This window comes from Syngnathoides biaculeatus, chromosome 23, assembly GCF_019802595.1.
Source record: "Syngnathoides biaculeatus isolate LvHL_M chromosome 23, ASM1980259v1, whole genome shotgun sequence".
NCBI lineage: Eukaryota > Metazoa > Chordata > Actinopteri > Syngnathiformes > Syngnathidae > Syngnathoides > Syngnathoides biaculeatus.
The window spans coordinates 12979828-13002830 of record NC_084662.1 but is presented as its reverse complement, the minus strand read 5'-3'; the positions used below and the strand labels follow the sequence as shown (position 1 = coordinate 13002830).

At 44.5% G+C, this 23003-nt stretch overlaps 3 protein-coding genes across 4 annotated transcripts; 1 reads left to right on the top strand and 2 right to left on the bottom strand.

Annotated features, from left to right (window-relative positions):
* Positions 1–722: 722 nt before the first annotated feature.
* Positions 723–4820, bottom strand: LOC133496632 (potassium voltage-gated channel subfamily F member 1-like). The gene is made up of 2 exons (XM_061812439.1): positions 4158–4820; positions 723–3040 (listed from the first exon to the last, which is right to left on the bottom strand). The coding sequence occupies exons 1-2, from the start codon at positions 4818–4820 to the stop codon at positions 2273–2275; spliced, it is 1431 nt and encodes a 476-aa protein (XP_061668423.1). The 3' UTR covers positions 723–2272.
* A 1099-nt stretch (positions 4821–5919) lies between these two features.
* On the top strand, positions 5920–12342 carry pdia6 (protein disulfide isomerase family A, member 6). The gene is made up of 13 exons (XM_061812638.1): positions 5920–6052; positions 6341–6485; positions 6889–6946; positions 7210–7336; positions 7416–7522; positions 7600–7724; positions 7964–8078; positions 9187–9327; positions 9440–9524; positions 11097–11169; positions 11257–11415; positions 11509–11605; positions 11752–12342. The coding sequence occupies exons 1-13, from the start codon at positions 6034–6036 to the stop codon at positions 11824–11826; spliced, it is 1326 nt and encodes a 441-aa protein (XP_061668622.1). The 5' UTR covers positions 5920–6033; the 3' UTR covers positions 11827–12342.
* Positions 12124–19534, bottom strand: hpcal1 (hippocalcin-like 1). Of its 2 annotated transcripts, none has more exons than XM_061812639.1 (4): positions 19305–19534; positions 14374–14867; positions 13731–13836; positions 12124–13036 (listed from the first exon to the last, which is right to left on the bottom strand). In XM_061812639.1, exons 2-4 carry the CDS (start codon positions 14749–14751, stop codon positions 12939–12941), a joined length of 582 nt encoding a protein of 193 aa, XP_061668623.1. In that variant the 5' UTR covers positions 14752–14867; positions 19305–19534; the 3' UTR covers positions 12124–12938. The 2 variants fall into 2 exon arrangements, with proteins under 2 accessions (XP_061668623.1, XP_061668625.1); XM_061812641.1 differs by having other exon boundaries at positions 14374–14864.
* Between the last annotated feature and the right edge of the window lie 3469 nt (positions 19535–23003).

Here is a 23003-nt window from a genome sequence, read left to right as displayed (position 1 = left end):
ACAAATCAATTCATAGATCCTCCGGGGAGGGGGGAAAGATGCAGCAACATTGAAAGGCTTGGCGGTTCCACGTTCTGCGGTTTTACTGGGCTCGGAAGGGAGGGCGGGCGGGGGAGGTTCACGGCCTTTTAAACATCCCGGCGCGCTGGATCGGGTTTATATCTGATGCCTCATAGTCACGCCGAGGCCGAAAAAGACCGAGAACAGCTGTGAGGTTGCGCTAGAGTCCCCCCCCCCCCCCACACTGGACACTTTATTCGGTACACTAGTGGAGAAAATGCTCAACAGAAAAAAGAAAAAGAACATTTGCACCCAGCATTTATGCAAAATGGGAAAAAAATGATAGATTTGTAAAGTGGACACATTCATTGTAAGATGCAAGACTGTTCAACATACAGCATCTATAATATAACAATAATGTGGGCCGCGTGCGTGTCCCCCCCCCCCACTCCCCCTCACCCCCCCCTCCTTTTCCTCCACACCTTCCTTTTTACGACACTTAAACACGAAACATTCTGATTTATAGAGAGGAATAATAAGAGGCTTGCTACCATACAGCAGATATAAAAGCACTAAACATATGGAAATAAATTTGAATGAAAAATGCCACTGGAAATTTTATGTTGTAAAATTCCCACCATTATTTCAAAGTGATCACATTTCCAATAGCTGTATTTCACGTTTAACTTTTCAAAGTTAACAAATTTGCCATATAAATAAATTCAACCTTTAAAATTCAAATGCAATATTTTCAGTCTCCTGAGATTGTGAACTGGCTACAATTCGCTGTCTAAATTCAGTGTTGAGAAGGCAGCCAATCCAGTCACGCTTTCTTAGTACGTGACGTCACGTGACTAAGAAAGCGTAACCGGATTGGCTGGGTGTTAGCCGGGGAATTTCAGACAGCGAATTGTAGATGGAGAATCTCAGAAGACTTTCGAGATTTTTTTTTTTGGTTTTTTGCTTCCGTTTTCGAACGAAAATCAGTACTCGAACCGATGCGACAAAACCCGGAAATAACATAACTGGCTGACCCACGACGCGCGTCATTATTGTGTATAACGCAGCCTCTGCACGCAGACGTGGGAAATATCGATTCGGTTTTCGAACAAATCAGTTCCCGAACCGCCTTCTGGAACGGATTGGCGTCGAGAACCGTATTATACGACGAGACCAAAATCGTTTCAAAAACGTTTTCCGCCATTACCGCGACCTACAACCTCTACTCACGGTGGAAAATATCTATATTTTTTTTCAAAAGGGTGAATAACAATAAGCAACTGTAATAGTGTAGTTGCATAAGTGCGCACACCCTCTTATAATTGGGTACAAGTGCCGAGTTCAGAATTAACCAATCGCATTTGAACTCGCCTCTGATTAATCCCGTATTGATCAATTAGTCCTAGTTCTAGTCGGGTTAATGGTTGCATGCCCAATGCTGGCTTTAATTGATCCTATCATCAATTGAGCTCTTTGGGTCAAAAGTGACACTAAAGGCGGGCAAAGTTTTGAAATCATTTTTCTTGATCTCGTTTTATGCTCCGTCACACAAAAACCTTGCATTTAAACAGAAGTACGTAGACCTTTAGCAGCTATTCTGTTACAATTCATCTCAACGTCACAATCCACGTGCCTGAAGGGACGCACAAAGGCACACACAGTTGAGTCAGTACTTGAATGCACCTCCAAATCCATTTAGGAGCCTTCGAGACTGCTTCGGAGTCACCCCCGCTGTGATTTCCTTCTTTTACAATCACGTCGCCATTCTTGTGTTCCAGCAGAGGATCAGTAGCAATCTGATTAGTAATTATATGCGGTAATATTATCTATTGTCAAGTATTTAAACTCAACTATGAGTCCAGTCCAGTTTTTAAGCATTTTTTTTTTGACCCGTGAGAGCAGGAATGAGCAAAGTCCGACCTACAGGTCGCATAAGGCCTGCTCGTCTCTTATAAATGAAACATTACATTGATTAGTATTCCATATACTCTATATTATTTTACATAAGCAGCACGGAAGGGGAGTGGACGGTGGATCCGCCTCACGGTTCCGAGGTCGGGCGTTTGAATCCGCCTCAGTAAGTGTGTTTTCACGTTTTCTATATTTTCCACTGGTTCCAGTAAGCAGCAATATCTGAGAAAGTGGACGTTTAGTCATGCTCTCTTAGATGTCCGGACACGCCCAAGATGGTGGACCCGTTGGGTGCCCCCCCCCAGGGCATTCCCCATGATTCCCCCACAGTAGCCATTTGAGGAACCATTTAGAGAACTGTTCAGTGTTTGGTTTCAGCTTTGGCATTCATGTTAGGGCTCCGGTTTGTTGCCCAACCCTTGTAGGGGGTCTTCAGGAGTCCCACCCGGGCGTCCCCGCCCCCACACACGTGCTCGCGGCGGCCACCGTCCTGGTCGAAGCGCAAGGCCATCAGTTCGATCTCGTGCTTGGCGGCCGTCTCCAGAACCTGCTGCTTATTGTAAAACAGCACAAAATTGTTGATGATGGGATGGATGGGCAACGCGATGGCGATCACGCCGCACAGGAAGCTGATGGCGGCGTTGCACCGGCCCAAGGTGGTCTTGGGGTACACGTCGCCGTAGCCAACGGTGGTCATGGTGATCACGGCCCACCAGAAGGACTGCGGGATGCTCGTGAACAAGGTCTCCGGGTGGTTCTGCTCCATGGTGTAGCCCAGCGCGGAGAACAGGAAGACCCCCACGCCCATGTACATGAGGAGCAGGCCCAGCTCCTTCAGGCTGCTCTTCAGGGCGCTGGTGAGGGTCTGCAGCCCCGACGAGTGGCGCGCCAACTTGAAGATGCGGGCGATGCGCATGATGCGTAAGGCCTGCACCGCCTGCTGCACGTTGGCCAGCTCCATCACGCCGGCGCCCAGCGAGGTGAGGAGGAGCACCACGAAGAAGGGCATGATGGCCATGAAGTCCACCACGTTCATGAAGGCCAGCGCGAACTTGACTTTATTCGGGGACGAGGCGAAGCGCAGGACGTACTCGACGGTGAACCAACCGATGCACGCCGTCTCGATCCACTGAAAAAGGGAAAGTGCATTTTTTTTACATGAATTTATTGTTGTTTGCATTTCGACTGAGGACAAACTCAAATTAAATTAAAAGTCAAAATACCGACTTAAGTAGAACTGAAGTTGCACAAACAGTGCAGCAAAACATGTAGACAGACAACATAATGATAGTCGGGGATACTGTGTATTTGTTTGTCGTCTGGAGAAAATGATTATTACTACACCGGCTTACGAGGTCTATTATTTTGTCCCTGGTGGTCAAGCCACGTTCACGAGAATATTTGAATATTTATACAGTACGACCTCGGTTCTCCAACAAATCTGTTTTCTAATGAAAATTTTGAGATTTTTTTTTTTTTTTTTTTTGCTTCTGTTTTCGAACGAAAATCGGTACTCGAACGCCCCCCAACAAAACCCGGAAATAACGTAGCGGCCCGACCGACTGACCCACGACGCGTGGTTTTTTTTTTTTTGGGGGGGGAATTCCAACACACCGCAAAAAACCTGGAAATAACATACGGTTTTCGAACATATCGGTTCTCGAACCGCCTTCTGGAACAGATTGTGGTCGAGAACCGAGGTTGTACTGTATTCCACTTGTCACTATTAAGATTTTTATTATAAAGTTAAGTTTTACAAATTGCTATTTTCTTTATTAAGGCCACATTGGGCGGCACGGTGGATCAGCTGGTAAAGCGTTGGTCTCACAGTTCTGAGGTCCCGGGTTCAATCCCGGACCCGCCTGTGTGCACGTTCTCCCCGTGCCTGCGTGGGTTTCCTCCGGGCACTCCGGTTTCCTCCCACATCCCAAAAACATGCAAGATGAATGGAACACTCTAAATTGCCCCTAGGTGTGATTGTGAGTGCTGCTTGTTTGTCTCGATGTGCCCTGCGATTGGCCGGCAACCCGTTGAGGGTGTAGCTCGCCTCCCGCCCGTTGACAACTGGGATAGGCTCCAGCACTCCCCGCGACCCTCGTGAGGATGAGCGGCGAAGAAAATGCATGGATGGAAGGTCACATTGCATTGGGGGTTTATAATGGCATTTCCATTCATTTCAATGGGAAAGGTGATGGAATGGATTCAACTTTTGTATCTCAAATTAAAGATTATTTTATCAACGTGACCTCCAAGGTGGGGTTCTCCATGAGGTTCCCCTCCTCGTCTTCCACCTGCAGCTCCGGTATGGTGCTGACGCACATGACCACGGACGAGACGAGGATGAAGACGAAGGAGAGGATGGCGACGACGTGCGCCGGCAAGGAGGACTCGGGCTTCTCCATGAGCCTCCACACGCACGTCCGGAAGCGCTGCCAGCCGACGGCGCTCGGATCTCCTTCCCGGTCCACCAGGATAGTCCTCACCTTCTCGGCGATCTCCTCCAGCTCGTCCTCCACCTCCTTCAAGTTGCTCTTGCAGCACTCGTCCAAGAAATCCGGCTCGATTTTCCAGAAGTCCATCTCCTTCATGAAGCAGATGGGGCAGATGCCCCGCTTCACGTGGATCTCCCCGTAGTAATAAAGCTCCGCGATGCACTTGAACGCGTCTGGATCCCGGTCGAAATAAAACTCTCCCTTTTCGGGGTCGTAGTCGTCGCACAGGGAGGAGATGACGTCCTCCGCGGGAAACCCGGACACCGAGTTCGCCAGTTGGGCCAGGCGGCTGTCCGGGAAGCGGTTGAGAACGTCCCGGCGAAACACCTGTTTGAGCCCGCCGATGTTCACCGCGATCTCCGGCTCCTCGCTGGCCGCGGAGCCGCTCCGGCGCCGGCTCCTGTGGGTTCCCCACATTCTGCAGGGGCGCCGTGCAATTGTGTACCACAAAGTGTTTGACAGTTCAACAAAATAACAATTTAAAAATATGTAATCAAGACAAAAATACTTTATCAGCTGAAGATGCTTGATTGCTTCCACGCAAGAGCGTTTTGTGGCTCTGAGTGGACAAAGTTGGGCTTGAAGCGCGCGTGGGATCACTGAACTGAGCGAACCAGACCCAGTTCCGGTAAGACAACAAAATAAGAGCATAATTGTGAAGTCTTTCCTGTTTGCACAGTCTTGAAATCCCTACACACGACAGAAAATAACGAATACTGGAATTATTATTATTAAGTAATAATAACAACTATTTATTCACCGCTGTGCTATGAGAAATATTATATTCATCCCGTGAATTTGTCCAATCTTATTAAAACTACTTTCAGCGTTCAAACGTGTTTCTGTTTTTATTGAATGATGCTATTCAAAATATTATTATTTTAACTAATAATAACTATTTTTTCACCGTTGCTATATGATAAATACTATATTCATCCTGTGAGTTTGTCCATTCAAAAAAAAAACTACTATAAGTGTTCAAACATGTTTATATTTTTTTATTGAACGATGCTATTTATTAAAGACTCGGAATTATGGGACGTCGTCGTTGGGTCATAGGATTCAGTCGATTATTTGTCCCCACCTAGAGGCCGCCAAAAAATAATGCACGGCGAACATCGGCACGCTGAGTTTTAAGTGGTGTACCATCAGGTCCATTTAACGTAACTACATTAATAAAGTATCAGTGATTATCTGTATATTAAACCATTTCAACTCATGTTGTAATAACGTTACAATTATTCATTTATTACTAGAAAGCAAATATGTTGTGCATCATCTTATTTTTCCAGCGATTCCTCTGTGTTTTTATGACTATACATAATTCATTCATTTGTTTGTTTTTGTTTGTTTTTTCCCCCGAGACAACGTAAACAACAACAACCCGTTATTACTTTTTACACGTTTCCTTATACCCTTACACGGCGCCTTCCGATTGGTCAGCCACGCGGAACTGCGCGTGTCAGCCAATCGGCGTTCTTAGATTGGTTGCGCCGCTCGAGTTCAGCCAATCAGCGTGGGCCACGGTGGGTCTCCTCCACTGAGTTTATTCAAGGTAGCTGAAGGCCAGTGGCGGTCGTCTTCGTGGAGTTTGGGTGTCAAGGAGGAATCTTTGGAAGCTGCTAAAACCATGAAACCCTTAGTTTGTGGTAAGTGGAGCTGCAGATTAATATGACTGTTTTTTTAAGAACCAAAATAGACCCCGTTTTGGGATTCTCGGGTTAGCCAATCGTGGAGTCTTGTGTCTTGTTTGGCTAGCTTGGACCAACGAAACCATCAAAGCTTCACAGGCCTCTTAAAATTAATCAAACCTGCATTTCCAGTATTAACTAGTATGATTTGCTAATGCAAGATAAATCTTGTTTCAAAACGGCTGCCAGCTGGTTATCCGTAGATGTGACAGAATAATGACTTAAGATGTGAATTTTTTTGTGCAGGGGTGTTGCTGGGCTGTTCGCTGTTTGTGGGTGTGCGAGGCTTTTATTCCTCCAGCGACGATGTGGTCGAACTGAACCCCTCAAACTTCAACAGAGAGGTGATCCAGAGCGACAGTCTGTGGCTGATCGAGTTCTATGCTCCATGGTGAGTGCGTTCACACAACTTCGGTGGGTCAAATTCAGTGCTTTGGGGTGTCCCAGAAAACAACGAAATCGTGCTGTTACGTCTAATAAGGCCAATAATTGTATGGTCTGTAGCTGTCAAAAAGCCACACAGTTTTTAGATTTGGAGTTCATATCTGCATGGAGTTTTCATGTTCTCCCCACCCTACAGCCGAAATATGGCTTCCCACATTCGACAAACATAAACGTTATATTATTTGTGGTCGATAGATGTGAATGGGAGAAGGAATGATTGTGTGTCCATTAGCGCCTTGAGCGAGTTACTTGTCCAGTATATAGCTCACTTCTAACCCAGAGTCAATTGGGATACGCGCAGGAGTGTTTAACTGATGCACGATGTTAACACGCCTTTGCTTTCCGATCAGGTGCGGCCACTGTCAAAAGTTGACGCCAGACTGGAAGAAGGCTGCGTCAGCCCTGAAGGTAAACAACACATCAGTGTATATTTACGAAGAACCTTTTAAAATACCGTAACCACTATTAAGTGTGACTTAATGAATCGCAAAAGAAACTTCTCGGGTCATTTAAATAAGGTCCACAACCAGTTGAAAGTTTGGTCATGGTTTCTCTTTCCATAACTTGAGAAAGTGTTTCAAAGCTTTTGCTGGTCGTGTATGTTTCAATCATTCGATGCCATATGTTGGTCAGATGAACAAAAAATGTACTTATTGTGCTCTCTCTCTCAGGGTATTGTCAAGGTGGGCGCGGTAGACGCAGACCAACACAAGTCTTTGGGAAGCCAGTATGGCGTTTCCGGCTTCCCCACTATCAAAATCTTTGGCGGCAACAAGCACAAACCTGAACAATATCAAGGTATTTGTGCTCTAAACAAAAATAAAAAAGTTTTTCTTCTTAAGTGGACAAAATGATGGAGGGTCATTTCATCCCGCAGGTGGACGCAGTAGCCAGGCCATTGTGGATGGCGCCATGAATGCTCTGCGCGCTCTGGTCAGAGAACGACTCGATGGCAAGTCTGGCAGCTCGGGGTACAGCAAACAGGTACGAGAAGAGTCAACGCGGCTTTCCCGGTGCCAAATTGCAAAACGGAGCCGCGTGAGACTTTGCACCCCCGGCAGGGCGGCGGCGACGGTAAAAAGGACGTGGTGGAGCTCACCGACGACAACTTTGACAAGACGGTGCTGCAGAGCGACGACGTGTGGTTGGTGGAGTTCTTCGCCCCCTGGTGTGGACACTGCAAGAAGTGAGTTGGGCCCCCCCTTGATAAGCTTGTACAGTGGAACCTATCCAGATGTGCACAGTTTGGAAATTCTGCCAAAATTTGAAGGAAAAATATTGTGCGTTTGATTGTTAAATTGTCTCACTCATCTTTACTTTACTTTGACAATGAATAACTATGGCCAGTTATCCTCAAATCGATTTTTTTGATAAAAAAGATTTCTTGTAAAAAAGTGACCCGATGTCGCTTTTTGCCATCACCAGCCTGGAGCCCGAATGGGCAGCCGCCGCTTCAGCTGTCAAGGAGCAAACCAAGGGCAAAGTTCGCCTGGGAGCCGTGGACGCGACCGTACATCAGGCGGTGTCCAGCCGCTACGGGGTGAGCACGAAACCGGAATCATGAATGAAATGCCTTCATTTCGACAGACAGTGTTTTTTTTTTTTTTCGTCAAACTCATTGAAACAACCATCCGGGTCCACTATTTTACCTCAATTTCTTCACACGCCATTAATTAACAGTCAATTCCATACAATTAATGAATGGCTTTGTGGATAAGTATGGCCGTCACACATCAACTTTCCAGAGAACTGCAGTCAATCAATATTTGGGGGTCAGAAGATTCTGCGTCACTGGCTTGACCAAAATATTAACATCATTGACTTTTATTACTCCAACTTGCCAACTACCGTAATTCCCGGCCTACAGAGCGCACCTGGTAACAAGCCTCACCGAGTACATTTGTAAAGGAAATACCATTTGGTACATACATATGCCGCAGCTGTGTAAAAGCCGCAAGTGCTAACATTGAAACCCACATTCAAACACAAGATATTTACAAAGAAAGACTGTACCAAGAAAGAGTTTACCACGAGCAAAATTACGGTAGCGCTCTCTAAATTCCAACGGTCGATTCTAATTGGCATTCACAAATGACATCCAAATTGGAATCAAATGGTATTACTTATAATCTTCAGAAATATCAGCCGTCATCCAGAGAATGAAAGTTCCAACTTAACTTGAAAACTGTCTAAAACTATATTTGTATGATATCACAAAAAAACTGGAAAGTTAGTGTAGTTTGGAGTTTTGCTGCTGATCTTCCAGTGTATGAATCTAAAAAATGGCCGCCGTTTCTCGTGTGTGTGTGTGTGTGTGTGTGTGTGTGTGTGTGTGTGTGAGACACATTGCGTGCTTATTTGCATTTAATTTTCCAAAGAACAAAAAATATGTAACGGAACAGTGGATATGAGGGAAAACCACTACTGGCCGTTTCTGACGGCAGAAACCATACGCCGTATTTTTATATATATATATTTTTTTTTTTAAGCATGGTGTGCCAACAGTTGGAGTTTGATTCCTTCTGAGTCAGAAAATTCATCATTCCTTTTTTTTTTCGACACACTTGAATGCCATTTTGTCCGTGGCCATAGTTGACACACCGTGCACGCTAAATCGGAATACCAACACGCATTCTCTCTCTTTGCAGATCCGAGGTTTTCCCACCATTAAGATATTCCGCAAAGGGGAGGAGCCCGAGGACTACCAAGGGGGACGCTCCCGCGGCGACATCATTGAGAGGGCCATGGACCTGTTCTCCGACAACGCTCCTGCCCCAGAACTGCTGGAGGTTAGTCGGCATGTCAGGTGCTGCGTTAGACTTGGAAAGAGGTTGGGATCATTTGAGGGAAATGACATCATCTGCAGGAAGTGAGACGGGAAGAAAATGTCTTGTCTTCCAGATCCTTAATGAAGACGTACTGAAGACGACTTGTGAGGATAGTCAGCTGTGCATAATTGGCATCTTGCCCCACATTCTGGACACGGGTGAGCGCACGCACACAGTGAACGGTAACCCCACCCCCGGTCCCCTTTTCACACTTTGTAAACTCGCCTCGCAGCTGCCGCGATTATTCAAATGACTCAAATAATTCCATTACCGAAATAGGTTTGGTGCAATATCTGCCACAAAACTTTTGCAGGGAGAATTTTTCCCCCACACCATTTTATATATACACACCGTAATTCCTGGTGTGACGGTCTGAGCGTTCCCAGTGCTGAAAGGTCTTCTTCGGGTTAATGCTCATGCGTGTAGAATTTCTTTGAAATTTTGGAATTTTTCTACTTCCATGCCAGTCTGAAACTTCCCCATCCATGCTTCTTCCGTGTGTTCATTTTCACGCCGCGTGCATATCTCACAAACCCGAACACGGCGAACGAAAGCTCTGCATGCTGCTTACAATATAAGATAATTTCAGCGCGTGAAAATGATACGACACTTACTCTCACTATCCCAAATGTGCCTTAATGACTGAGCCCGAACAATCCTCTGATTTCCTGTTCAATGCTTGAACGCGCTTTCCAGTTGATAAATAACAAACGATACGTTCGCGTTTGTTTCTGTGTTCTTTCATTCGCTGTGTTCGGCTTTTGTGAGACGCTCATAGCGGGATGCAGGCGGAGCGAAAATGAACACGTGGAAGAAGGATGGACTGGGGGAAGTTTTAGACTGGCACGAAGTATGAAAAAGTAGAAAAATTGAAAAAAATTCTACACATGCGCATTCATGCCAAGGGGACTTCTCAGCACGGGGGAGCGCTCAGACTGTCACACGGGCCTACAAGCCGCGACTTTTTTCACAGCCACCCCGCGAGTTGGCGTTAGCGCCACCACGTCAGTATTAGCACCACCGTGCTAGCTAGCGTCAGCGATAGTGCCGCCGCGTTAGCTTCAAACCAGGGTTCACCAACCTTTTTGAGACTTGAGGGCTACATTGTCAGCACCAATCGTATGAAGGGGTACATGATCTGTTTGCAGCAAACTTCAGAGTCAGTTCATTATACATAAAATGATTTAGTTTGAATTCTTTATTTTATACATTATTCATTTTTATTTCATTAGGCAAGTCGGATTCAAAATTTGAAGCACAAATAATAATAACAATTTGTGACCTCTCCTTTTTTTTAAAACATGCCTCGCGTGGGCCTTAAGTGGTCCTCATTGGGCAACCATGCGACCGTTGGCACCACGTTGGGGAATCGTGCTTTAAACTCTTTCTGTGTACCGAGGCTTATCACTATGTGCGCTCTGTAGGCCGGGAATTACGGTACATAAATTGGTGGTAAGATGGGAGATGGTGTCCGGAAAAGACAATGGCAAAAGTTTGGGGCCATGTCACAAAAAAAGGGAATGTCGAACCGCGATAGTACGCGACAGTCCCCTTGTCCTTTTCTTGAGTATATGTAGTAATATGTTGACCCGGTTAAACATTGACGTCATAACAGCCTTCTGTGGGAAATTGTTGTTACATCGTGACCCGTTTCGTACCCCCGCTCGAGTCAGTCATCCAGTACTTCCTTTCTACTCATAAGTGCGTGCTTGTACCGTTTATGTGAACAGGTGCCGCTGGTAGAAACAACTACCTGGAGGTGATGATCAAGATGGCCGACAAGTACAAGAAGAAGATGTGGGGGTAAGCGCCAAAAGCCGAGCGTCTTCACTTAAATCTAATAAGAGTTGAGTTATTGACACCTCACCGCTCCCTCCCAATCCCCATCAGGTGGCTTTGGGCCGAGGCCGGCAGTCAGATGGAGCTGGAGGCCTCGCTGGGCATCGGCGGCTTCGGCTACCCTGCCATGGCCGCCATCAACACGCGCAAGATGAAGTTCGCCCTGCTCAAGGGCTCCTTCAGTGACACGGGGATTCACGAGTTCCTCAGGTGAGTTGTACAAGTTTTTTTTTTTTTTTTTTGGGGGGGGGGGTCAAGTTAGCAGCAGCCAGCAAAACAGTTCTCTCTGCTCATCTTTTGCAGGGAGCTTTCTGTCGGACGAGGCTCGACGGCCTCTTTGGCAGGTGGCGCGATGCCCAAAATTCACTCCGTTGAACCGTGGGATGGAAAAGATGGACAGGTGAGACTCGGGCTAGGATCTTTTGACCTAAGCAAGAATTTAATTTTAACACCTGACAGTAAAAATATTTTGTTCCGAGTAAACACTACATGACCAGATTGTATACCAATGTCACGAATCGATCATAATTGTGTCTTCGCCGACAGCTTCCTGCGGAGGAGGAATATGACCTCAGCGACGTGGAGCTGGACGACGACGTCTACGACAAGATTGAGTTATGAGGCTCTTAATTGGGGGGGTTTAAAAAAAGAAAGGGGGGCCGGGATTTGATCCAGGCCGCTTTTGCTTGGATTGTTGTCTGTTCCCGTGCGAGCCACCTCCCCTTTCTCCTGTGGACAAATGGAAGGCCCGCTCGGTCGCAGTTGCAGAAATACTCCGGAGGGGGATTCCTTGACGTTTCATCTTTTGGGTGAAGTCACACACACATGGGGGGGGGGGGGGGTAAAATCTCTAATATCTCCCAATAGTTCCAATCCATCATATTTAAGAGGGGGAAAGCCTTTTATTGATCATGCGTCTTTTTTTTTTTTTTTTTTTTTTTTTTTTTAATGTTGACTCGAATAACACTGTCAAACCCTCATGCGGTGGCATCTTTTTTTCCCCCCTCCAGCCTGGTTTTCAATCCAATCGGCGGGTTTAGGATGAAGGGGTCACATCATGTGTAGATTTTTCATACACAAACTTTTATTTCAATTGTGTGAAAACATTTGTTACAATAATAAAACCGTTTAAAAACAGCCGCTGTCTCTAAAGTCACTGTATGATATGATGCGTTATAGCAGAGTGCATGCACTACTAAAAGGCATATACGTACATATTTTGTGTGTACAAGAGCCACCAACCATTCCTGAGCGACAACACTGAAGTGAATTAAAATGTTAACACAGTTATGGAATTAATTCCCTCTTAATGTAACATAGCTAGTTTTTAATACTTGCAAGTCAGGAATCCAGTCGATTATAAATACATGATATGGCACTTGACTTTGGGGGGGCAAGTAAAATCCATTTCAACACAGTTGGAAAGCTTTTACACATAAAATGTGCAAGAATATACAGAAAAAATAATAAGCCACAATTATGAAAAGCAGGGTTTCCCAAGCTACGGGGCAGGTAATTTTTTTTTTTTATTATTGGGCAACTGATTGTCACAGTAGAATCCTTTTAAGTAAACATTTTCCATGTTTTTGTCATTTCTCATATGTCATTGCAGTACGTGATGAATTTTAGCAAAAAGGCCAAATTTGTAATATTGAGTGGAAAGTTTGGGGAACCCTTATGTAAACAATAAGACGTTGTGGAGTGCTGTACGTGTTTGGGCGCGCGTTGTTTTCTCAGAACTGACGAGAGGTTCCCTGGTCGGACTGCAGCAGTCTGACGATGGATGGGTCGCTCTTGGCACCTTTAATGAACTCCTCCAGGGACAAACGACCTATCCATCACACATGACAAAAGCAGTTTGTCGTACCTGAGATTTGAGCATGTATTAAATACCCTTCATATCCATCAGTCCAATTCAAATACCGTAATTCCCGGCCTACAGAGTGCACCTTGTTATAAGCCTCTGTATACAGAAAGACTTCAACGCTAGCGCACCTGGGTGTAAGCCTCGGTACACAGAGTTTAATGTTGGCATCGCACAAGGGTTAGCATGGTGCTAGCGTTAGCGCAGCGATAGCATTAGCGCACCTGGTTATAAGCCTCGGTGCATAGAAAGAGTTTAGGCGCTAGCGCTGCGCTAACTCCGCATCACCGCATAAACCGCAGGGTTGGAAACCGTGTGAAAAAAGTCGCGGCTTGTAGGCCGGAAATTACGGTAGTCTACCCAACAGTCACTAGGCAAGGGCGGATATTACAAAATAAATAACCATTCACAATCACTTTCACACCAAAGTAAGAACGTTCAAATCCCACACAGGAAGGCAAGAGCCAAGTCTGGAACCAAACATCTTCCAACTGTGAGGCAGATGTGCTAATCAGTGTACAACAGATAATATTCACATTTCTGTTTGCGGTTGTGTAAGTCAGGGTGCGTTGACTTCCTGAGAAATGCAAATATGGTTGGTTGTATTGTTGTCATTAATCTGTTTTTGCAGAAATTATTGGATGAAAGCGAATCGTCTCACCGTCGTTGTCGACATCCATCTGTCTGAAGATCTTATCCGTGCGTTTCTCCGGTGTGGATTCATCCTCGGGCATCTTCATTACCGAAGACACCATCTTATAAATGGCCTGCAAAAACCAGGTTAGTCACACAGTATTTGAGAGCCTGAAATATTGACTCTGTCTTTTATACAACCTAAAAGGTTGGCTTGTCTCAGGACCAAAAACCAGAGTTACAAATTGCCCTGATACATTTTTTATCGGCAAAAAACACAACAGGCAAAGCAAATATTGATATGACCCCGCAGGCAGCTCGGCTCACCACACTGGGGGGAGTAAATTTAACTACGGAAAGGGCAAAGCTATGTGATGTCAGGAGAAAACATGAATGCAGTCCCCTGCGAGACCAGAAATATGATTTCATAGTTCAAACTTTGAGCTGAAACTGGTGGATTCGGAGAGGTCATACCAAGGTTTTATATGTGGTTTTTCAAAAACAGATTTTGTAATAAATCTGAACCATGAGGAATGTCAAAAATAAATGTAAGCTAGGCTGAAGTTAAAAGATTTTGAAAGACTCCACGCAGAGGTTAAGACCCAGTCCCCAATTGCTACCGTTTGAATTTCGACATCGGAGTTGAAACGGTCTGGGCACATGGTCCTCACCTGGACTATCTCCAGCATCTCGGCCCGGCTGATGTAACCATTCCCGTCCAGGTCGTACATGCTGAAGGCCCAGCGCAGTTTCTGCTCCAGCCCGCCACGCGACGTCACGCTCAGGGCGATGATGAACTCCCTGAAGTCGATGGTGGCGTCGCCGTTGGTGTCGAATGTCCGGAAGACGTGTTCCGCAAACTTGGAGGCGTCTCCGTAGGGGAAAAAGTTAGCGTAGATCTTCTTGAACTCCTCCACGGTCAGGTGGCCGGTGGGGCAGTCCTTGAGGAATCCCCGGTACCACTCCTGCAGCTCGTGGTCGGTGAACTCGGTGTTCTCCCGCAAATCGTTGAGGACCTCGGGCCGGAGTTTACTGTTCTGTTTTCCCATGATGCAGCGCTACTGGCAGCAGGCAAATAGCTGGAGGTTCTACAGTGTCCCTGGAAGTTCTCCACACTCCCACTGCTTTTGTTTTGGACAACTACTCGGTTGGAGAGGAGACTCTTCTGAAGGGAACAACAATTATCATTAGTATACATGTGGTAAAATAATCAATGATTCATTCCTTCAATAAATTCATGAGAACTCGCCACTGTGACCCGACCGCTTTCAGAGCCACTGGCTTCCACCGGTCAACGGAATTGCCAACCCCGGTCTAACTAGCCTCCCCGCACAGTTGTGCACAATTTTATGCAGTTCACCAAAACAGAGCCTCTTGCGTTAAAAGGATTAATAACTTTTGTCAGTACCGTATGTAGAGCCCTGGGCAAAGCAACCTGCAACCCAAAACTGTTGAAACATGTCGTCTATCATTAGCCTACACTAACAGTAGTCGATCCATCCATCCATCCATTTTCTACCGCTTCTCCGGGTCGGGTCACGGGGGGAAGTAGCTTCAGGAGGGATACCCAGACTTCCCTTTCCCCAGCCACTTCTTCCAGTTCTTCCGGAGGGATCCCGAGGTGTTCCCAAGCCAGCCGAGAGACATAGTCTCTCCAGCATGTCCTGGGTCATCCCCGGGGTCTCTTTCCGGTGGGACATGCCCGGAACACCAGGGAGGCATCCGAATCAGATGTCTCAGCCACCTCATCTGGCTCCTCTGGAGGAGTCACTGAGCCCCTCCCGTATGACCGAGTTCCTCACCCTATCTCTAAGGGAGAGCCCGGACACCCTGCGCAGGAAACTCATTTCAGCCGCTTGTATTCGGGATGTTGTTCTTTCGGGAACGACCCACAGCTCGTGCCCATAGGTGAGGGGAGGAACGTAGATCGACTGGTAAATCCAGAGCTTCGGCCTTCGACTTAGCTCCCTCTTTACCACAACGGACCGATACAAAGTCCGCATCACTGCAGACGTTGCACCGATCCGTCTGTCGATCTCCTGCTCCATTCTTCCCTCACTGGTGAACAAGACCCCAAGTAGTAGTCGTAGTAGTAATAGTAGTCGTAGTTTTATGGAAATGAAGTCGTCATCAAAGTGATTTTGGTCCATAAAAATAAAAAAATCAATTGCAGCAGTAAATAAGCATTCAGTTACCATTTCTGACCTCATACTAACCATCCAACGATTAACCAATTTTGAGATGCACCAATCCTTATTTATCAAATTCCATCATAACAGGAGTGTCATAAATTTGTGAGGTGCGACATCAGAGCAATAATGTGTCATCTAAACATTTAAAAAAAAAAAAAAGTATGATAGTCTCACTCACTCAAGACGTTCCCGGCCTTTGATTAGTCATCGCATTATTGTATATACGGCGTTTATCACTCGGGCATCTGGTTGACCAAATTAGGTCATTTCCTTGGAAAAAGCATGACTGGAATTCATGAGATTGTTTTTTTTATAAGAAGAAAGAAACCGATGCGAGCCTCCGACTGTCCTCCAAAAAAATTTAATGCAAAGACTCTCGAGTTTGTCATTCCGAAATCCCAATCCGCTTGCGCCCTGCAGTCCGCTTTTTCCGCCGGCTTCTCTCCCTAATGAGTCTGTTTCACGCAGTCGTGTGTGTGTGTGTGTGTACTGTATGTATATGATATACAGATATGTATAGTAAAATCCTTTCACAGCTATTAGATACAGTTGCATGATTTCCTTCGGTTTTGCGTGTCCTGAAATACACTCAATATGCGCCCCGCTGTTTACTTGGCACAAATCAATGCGAAAGTGAGTCGAGCTCTGCCCAGAATCGCTGCAGTACACGCAGAGAGTCCTCCATGCGTACAGCTTCAGTGATTTTTCTGCCTTGTCACGGTTGCGGGAATTGAAAGTACATAGCCCAAAGAAAAAGGTCACAGTTAGTTTCGGCGGCCTTAAAGGACACCTGCACAACGTCAGTCAACAACAGTTAAATCGACACCCTTGCTATAGTAGTTAGTTGTACTAGTGCAGTGGTTCCCAAAGTGCGGTACGAGTGACATAGGTTCCTTCTCGTGGTACGCAAGAGAAACACTAAACACTAAATGTTCAAATGGAACTCAATGTTATAGTAAATTACTGTAATATTAAATGTATTTTCTCAGGATACAATCTCTAACTTGTTTTTATGAACACCCGGTCATTAGGGTGGTACTTGGAAAGCAAAGTAATTTTCAAGGTGGCAGTTGGTGTGAAATGTTTGCGGACCACTCTGCTTGTGTTTTAAAGTAATAAGTCATAAGGGTGAATATTACGTCCTGGCACCTCCATCCTCAGCACCCTTCTACAAATATACTCACTCTCTCGCCTCTGGACATGTCCGAAACATCGAAGTCTGCACTCTCGGACCTTGTCTCCAAAACATCCAACTTTAGCTGTCCCTCTAATGAGCTCATTTCTAATCCTGTCCAACCTGCTCACTTCGAGCGAGAACCTCAACATTTCTGCTACCTCCAGTTCTGCTTCCTGTTATTTCTTCAGTGTCACCGTCTCTAATCCGTACATCACCGCCGTTTTGTAAAATTTGCGCTTCATCCTGGCGGAGACTCTTCTGTCACATAGAACACCAGACACCTTCCGCCAATTGTTCCACCCCGCTTGTACCCATTTCTTCACTTCCTTACCACACTAACCACTGCTCTGTAATGTTGACCCCAAATAATTGAAGTCGTGCACCCTCGCCATCTCTTCTCCCTGGAGTTTCACTCTTCCTCTCATTCACGCACATATAGTCTGTTTCATTTCGGCTAATCTTCATTCCTCTCCTTTCCAGAGCTTGCCTCCATCTTTCTAATTGTTCGTCCGCCTGCTCCCTGCTTTCACTGCAGATCACAATATCATCTACGAACATCATGGTCCAAGGGGATTCCAGTCTAACCTCATATGTCAGCCAATCCATTACTACCGCAAACAGGAAGGGGCTCAGGGCGGATCCCTGATGCAGTCCCACCTCCACCTTAAATTCTTCTGACACACCTACTGTTCTGCTGCCCTCATTCATATCCTGTACTATTCTGACATATTTCTCCACCACACCGGACTTGCGCTTGCAGTACCACAGTTCCTCTCTTGGTACTCTGTCATAGGTTTTATCTAGATCTACAAAGATAGAATGTAGCTCCTTCTGCCATCCTCAAGGCAAATAATGCATCTGTGGTACTCTTTGAATGAAACTACACTGTTCCTCGCAGATAAGTACTTCTGTCCTGAGTCTAGCCTCCACTACTCTTTCCCATAACCTCATCGTGTGGCTCATCATCTTTATTCCTCTAAGTAAGAGGAAATGCAAAAACATGAAAACATTGAATTGGGAGATTTCATCCTTTACATTTTAAAAAATGGGGATAAAGAAACTCATAACTCATCTTTAATTAAAACTATTCCTTTTCATGATGTCAAGGGGTCACATACTATTACCGCGTGATGCGAAGAACGTTTTAAAGCGCCCTTTCATGCCGTTTGATTGGGCGGAAATCAAACCCAAAAAAACCGCGAGCTCACAAGATCCATTTTGCCTTCTGTGTTGGTCATAAAGATGGAATCAATGCAGTTGGAGATGAGTTAGTTTATAAAAAAAGAGAGAGAGAGAGAGGAGAGAGAGAGAGAGAGAGAGGAGAGAGAGAGAGCGAGCTAAGCGAACTCTCCCCATATTCATCTCTCTGTGCAGTTCTCTGAACTACTGCGGAGAACACGACGCACCCGGTTCAGGATGAGGTCCCCTGACACGCCAGTTGCCAAGGCAACCGAGTAGCGGTGCTAAAGCTCAAGGAAAGGGAGGCGATGCAACTGTTACTCTGGTGCACTTGCAGGACAGGCGATGCCGTACCGAGTGTGTGTATACCGTACTCTGACGCCATCAACCACGCCTTTACGGCAATACATTCAGTTTCCGTTCTCTGCTTCCAACTTTGTGCGAAGACTCCAGACTATCACACCCCCCCCCCACCCTCCCAAAAAAAGGGGAGGATTTTTTTGGTTTTGTTTTGTTTTTTTAAACGATGCATGGAGGCTGTGTAGTACTGAACTGGACTGCTGGATGGAAAAAGCTCTCGTAGGTGCAATGTGTGGGTGGACTAATGCAGTTGTTCATAGTTTATATTCCCGTGCGTCCGTTTCTGTCACATTTTAGTGAGCAAAATCAATCAAATGTGCAGACTCCCTTGGGATTTCCGTCAATAACGAGACTTCGCTTTTATTTAGTATTAGTTACTTGAATTGTCATTTAATGACGTTAATGAGGGTTTTCCTCGCAAATGATGGGTTTTACAATTTTGTAATAACGAAAAAAACGATTTTTTTTACATGATTCGGTGATGATGTGATCCATTTAGCACTGAATTTTAATAAAAATGTGCATATAGTGCTTTGACAGAAATAGCATGTGATGCAAGTTTAGTTTAAATGGGTGTAACCCTTAAAACTATCATCGTGTCTTGAGGGAAAACTGGAACGGCGGCCCACCGCTAACTTTTAAAGACTTTTGCGTCACAAGAAGTTTGTTATTTAAAAATAAAAATAAAAATTACCTTTGAAGGGACGTTTGGGGTGGAAAAGTCCGCTTTGGTCGCGCCAGTTCTTCAGCGGGCACCATTAAACTTCAACGTCTTGTGTTGAGCAATTCAACAAGGGGAAGGGGGGAAAAAAGAAGAACGTTGATGTTTTGTTTTTTGGGGTTGTTGGGAAAGTTTTCGCGGGGCTGCTACGCGGCAGTTTGTTTTGTTTTCTCGTGGGCTCGCTGGCGATGCTCCGGCTTGAAGGGCTGGTGGAAGATGTGGCACGATCCAGCTCGGTTTCCATCCGGCTCAACCATAAAACAGAAAAGATGGGGGGAATTACTTTTGTTTCGTCATCCAATTCTGTTCTTTTGGAAAATAAATACGTTTTGTGTCACATGAATGACTATTAAATACTTAAGGAAAATAATATACGTGCTGAAATGTCTATTTTTCTCGCTGGCGGTGTGATTTCTTTGCGCGCCTTCTCCCTTATCCACCCTTCATGTCAGAAATGGATCGTTCCATTCTCTCCTTGCTGCTTCCATCGGAGAAAAAGTCGCAGCGTCCGGTGGAAAATGAGCTCGGTTCGACTATTATTAGCTCTCGAAAATGCACGTCTGAGAAGAAAATCCTACAAAACCAACACCAAAATTAAAAACAAAAAAAGGCGGAGAATAAAGTCCCTTTTTAAAAAAATCGGTTTCATGTCCACTAAGAATTGAAAAAAAAAAACCACAAAAAAAAAACCAAATCCATCACAAATCCGTTATTTCCCCAATAATTTCAACGGTGCATTCTGCAGGGATTTTCAACCATATGGTGTGGACTTTACTTGTGCACGTTACAGACACTTCAGGAAGTGTGCTGGTGTGTATGTCAGCATTTCAGGGAGTGGATCAATAATTAACTGCGTGTTTCTGAAGCTTGACACCTGTTCCCATGAGCGCATGGTGCGTTTATCTCTCCCTCCCTGAAAGGGGAATTTATCCAGTACATGCAGACAAGTGGTGGTCCTTGAACCTGAAGTGAAATGAGATCACAAAAAAAAAAATCAATCCCAACCACAACCTGGAATGCAGTATGTAAATCATCAGAAGGGTTAGCAATCAATTTCCATTAACGGTTTTTTTAAAAAAAAGAGCATTTAATTATTACTAATAATGTGGCTTTGTGCATCTATCTACGCGTGTTGACAGCTAGAACAATGAAATGTTCTTCCACAAAATGGCAGAAGGTGCAATTAACTTGTCCACCCAGTTGTTCACATTCAATTCGACAAAATAACAGCTTTGTGTTTAACTTTCACGTTAAGTTAGTACATTTGTGAGTCAACTGAGACGAGATCATCATGATTTCCCTTTTTTTTTTTTTTTTGGCGGGGGAGGGGAGATATTTTTAATGTAATATACGGTAATATACTCATATGCCTGGAAGGCCTCCCCCTCCACCTTTTTGGCTGAAATAATTCAGGAATGTTGCACTAGAGGGCGCCAAGGTGAATTGGTTCCAATATGGGCACTTGCTATGGCTTTACATATACTTTATGTACTGTATATTAACACACTCCACTGCTTTTCACACAAATATTTAGGGGGGGGGCTGGCAAATGATATTTTATACATTATCATTAGAAAACATGTCAACTTAATGTTCCTAGAGGGGAAATCAAACACGTGAGATTTTGGTATATAGTTGTTACTATGGATAATAAGGTGTAAAGGGAAGAAAAAAATACTTTAAATTCATCTTTTGGACCGTCCACACCAAATAGTGAGTATGTGTTTGTACATTCATGTACAGTAACAGTCTAGAATAGGAAAAATAGCTGATTTATTTGGGTTATAAATTTATGTTCATCTTGAAAGGGAAATTCCGGTGGTTTGGATTAACAATGTATCCAGTAGGTCATGTAATATGTACTATATCTTGATAATGTGATGTTAAATGCTCTCTCATTTAATAGTGTTTCGAGAAGGTTTTTATCGACAATTACACATTTTCACGTGAGCTGCCATTTTGGCGAGTCACATGACCTACGTGTGCGGATGTGACGCGTTGCGTGCCATTCCAAACGCTCAATTTTATGGGACACCATTATGCCCGAGCGATGATTTCTCAGATTTAACTTCATCTGATGAAGAAATAGCAGTATCGGTTGATCGGGAAGACGGAGGAATACTTCCATACAGATTTGTAATCTATAGCTGTAAATAATGTTGAATATTCGGATGGTTCTTCGGGCGGAATGATGTGGAATCTGACAAGCGACTCGCAAAAATGGCAGCAGACTCGTAAAAATGGCGGCGCACCTGGAAATTCTGAATTGCCGATAAAAATCTTCTCAAAACAGGATTAAATCAGAGAGGATTTAACATCACATTATCAAGATAGAGTACATATTACATGACCCTATTGGATACATTGTTAATGCAAACCACCAGAATTTTCCTTTAAAAAAAAAATCATAAGTGACTGAGTTGTTCATTTTGTATGGAAGCATATTACTGCCACACCAAAAAAAAAGGTCATGTTTCTCATAATTATGTGAAACTTATCACATAATTATGCGAAACTTATCACATAATTATGTGAAACGTGACCTTTTTTTTGGTGTGGCAGTAATATGGTTCCGTAATTTTGTACTGTACTTGCTCTTAGTATAGAAAATGGAACGACACAATAGTACGCCTGCCCTGCATATACAATACTCTGGAGAAATATGATAAACTTTGATCGGTCTTCTTTGAATGTCAATGGCGTTTTATTGGGTTTGAAAAGTGTTATCGTTCTCTATCTGATAAAGTGGAAGAACAATATGGCTGCTGGGGCACACCAGGCTTTATGACGCCGCAGATACCCTGCGCATGACTCGGCCTTGTCTGGACTTTCAGCCAACGTTCGTCCCCTTGCCATCGATCGATGCGTCGGTGAACCTCCGGCGCGTTTGCAGTTAATAGTCACGCTAAAAAAATCCAGTAGATAAATGCAAAAACCTCAGGATGGCAGAATTATAGTGCGGTGAGGAATATGACCGTAACAATCAATAGCTTGTATGCTTTCCTGGCTGAATTTCTTGAGGCCAATCACACAATGTGTCGCTTATCAAGTGGTTAAGGCCCCCCCCCATGATATCCATGTGAGTCAATCCAAACAACAACAGCAAAAAAAAACATTTAAATAATGCACGGGAATTTCGATCATTTGCAAGGTTTAACACACAACCTCACACCATAGGGATGAAAAACACGTTTCAACTTTGAGTCGAAATGTTTATGTTTGCTTGAGACCCAAACCGAGCCATAGAGGAACCTTTGAATGTTTGTAGATCGAAGTTCATCAACCATATGATATTGAATTATGGAGGAGGGGGTCGGGGGGGGGGGGGCGTTTTCATTTTGGGTTAGTGGCAGCGGAATCGGAGAGAGAAGCAGCGACATAAGAGCGAGGTAAAATGCTTTTGGATTAATATTCCAATGATTTTAGTTTTATCCTTGATATGTGACTGTGTGTTTAACTGGTGGTGTACCTTGTTTTCCTGAGAAAAGATCTAAGGGTCATAAAAAACATTAATTAAAAATAATTTAAAATTGTTAGCAATGTATGTACAATAAATGCAATGTATCAATGTTTTTTATATTTTTTGTTATTAATTTAAAACATAAGAGTGCTTAAAAAATTGTGAGAAAATGAAATGGGTATCCTACGCAGAATGAGTTTTTTTGTTTTGTT

What these genes read in the sequence shown, in the direction of transcription:
- LOC133496632 (XM_061812439.1), bottom strand. Translation starts at nt 4,820, where the DNA reads ATGTGGGGAACCCACAGGAGCCGGCGCCGGAGCGGCTCCGCGGCCAGC. An exon ending in TGGAGAACCCCACCTTGGAG is followed by an intron (nt 3,041 to 4,157) that starts GTCACGTTGATA and finishes TCCCTTTTTCAG; the next exon opens with TGGATCGAGACGGCGTGCAT.
- hpcal1 (XM_061812639.1), bottom strand. Translation starts at nt 14,751, where the DNA reads ATGGGAAAACAGAACAGTAAACTCCGGCCCGAGGTCCTCAACGATTTG. An exon ending in AGATGCTGGAGATAGTCCAG is followed by an intron (nt 13,837 to 14,373) that starts GTGAGGACCATG and finishes TGGTTTTTGCAG; the next exon opens with GCCATTTATAAGATGGTGTC. An exon ending in GATGGATGTCGACAACGACG is followed by an intron (nt 13,037 to 13,730) that starts GTGAGACGATTC and finishes TGTGATGGATAG; the next exon opens with GTCGTTTGTCCCTGGAGGAG.
- pdia6 (XM_061812638.1), top strand. An exon ending in CGGTGTCCAGCCGCTACGGG is followed by an intron (nt 8,079 to 9,186) that starts GTGAGCACGAAA and finishes CTCTCTTTGCAG; the next exon opens with ATCCGAGGTTTTCCCACCAT. An exon ending in GGGATGGAAAAGATGGACAG is followed by an intron (nt 11,606 to 11,751) that starts GTGAGACTCGGG and finishes CTTCGCCGACAG; the next exon opens with CTTCCTGCGGAGGAGGAATA.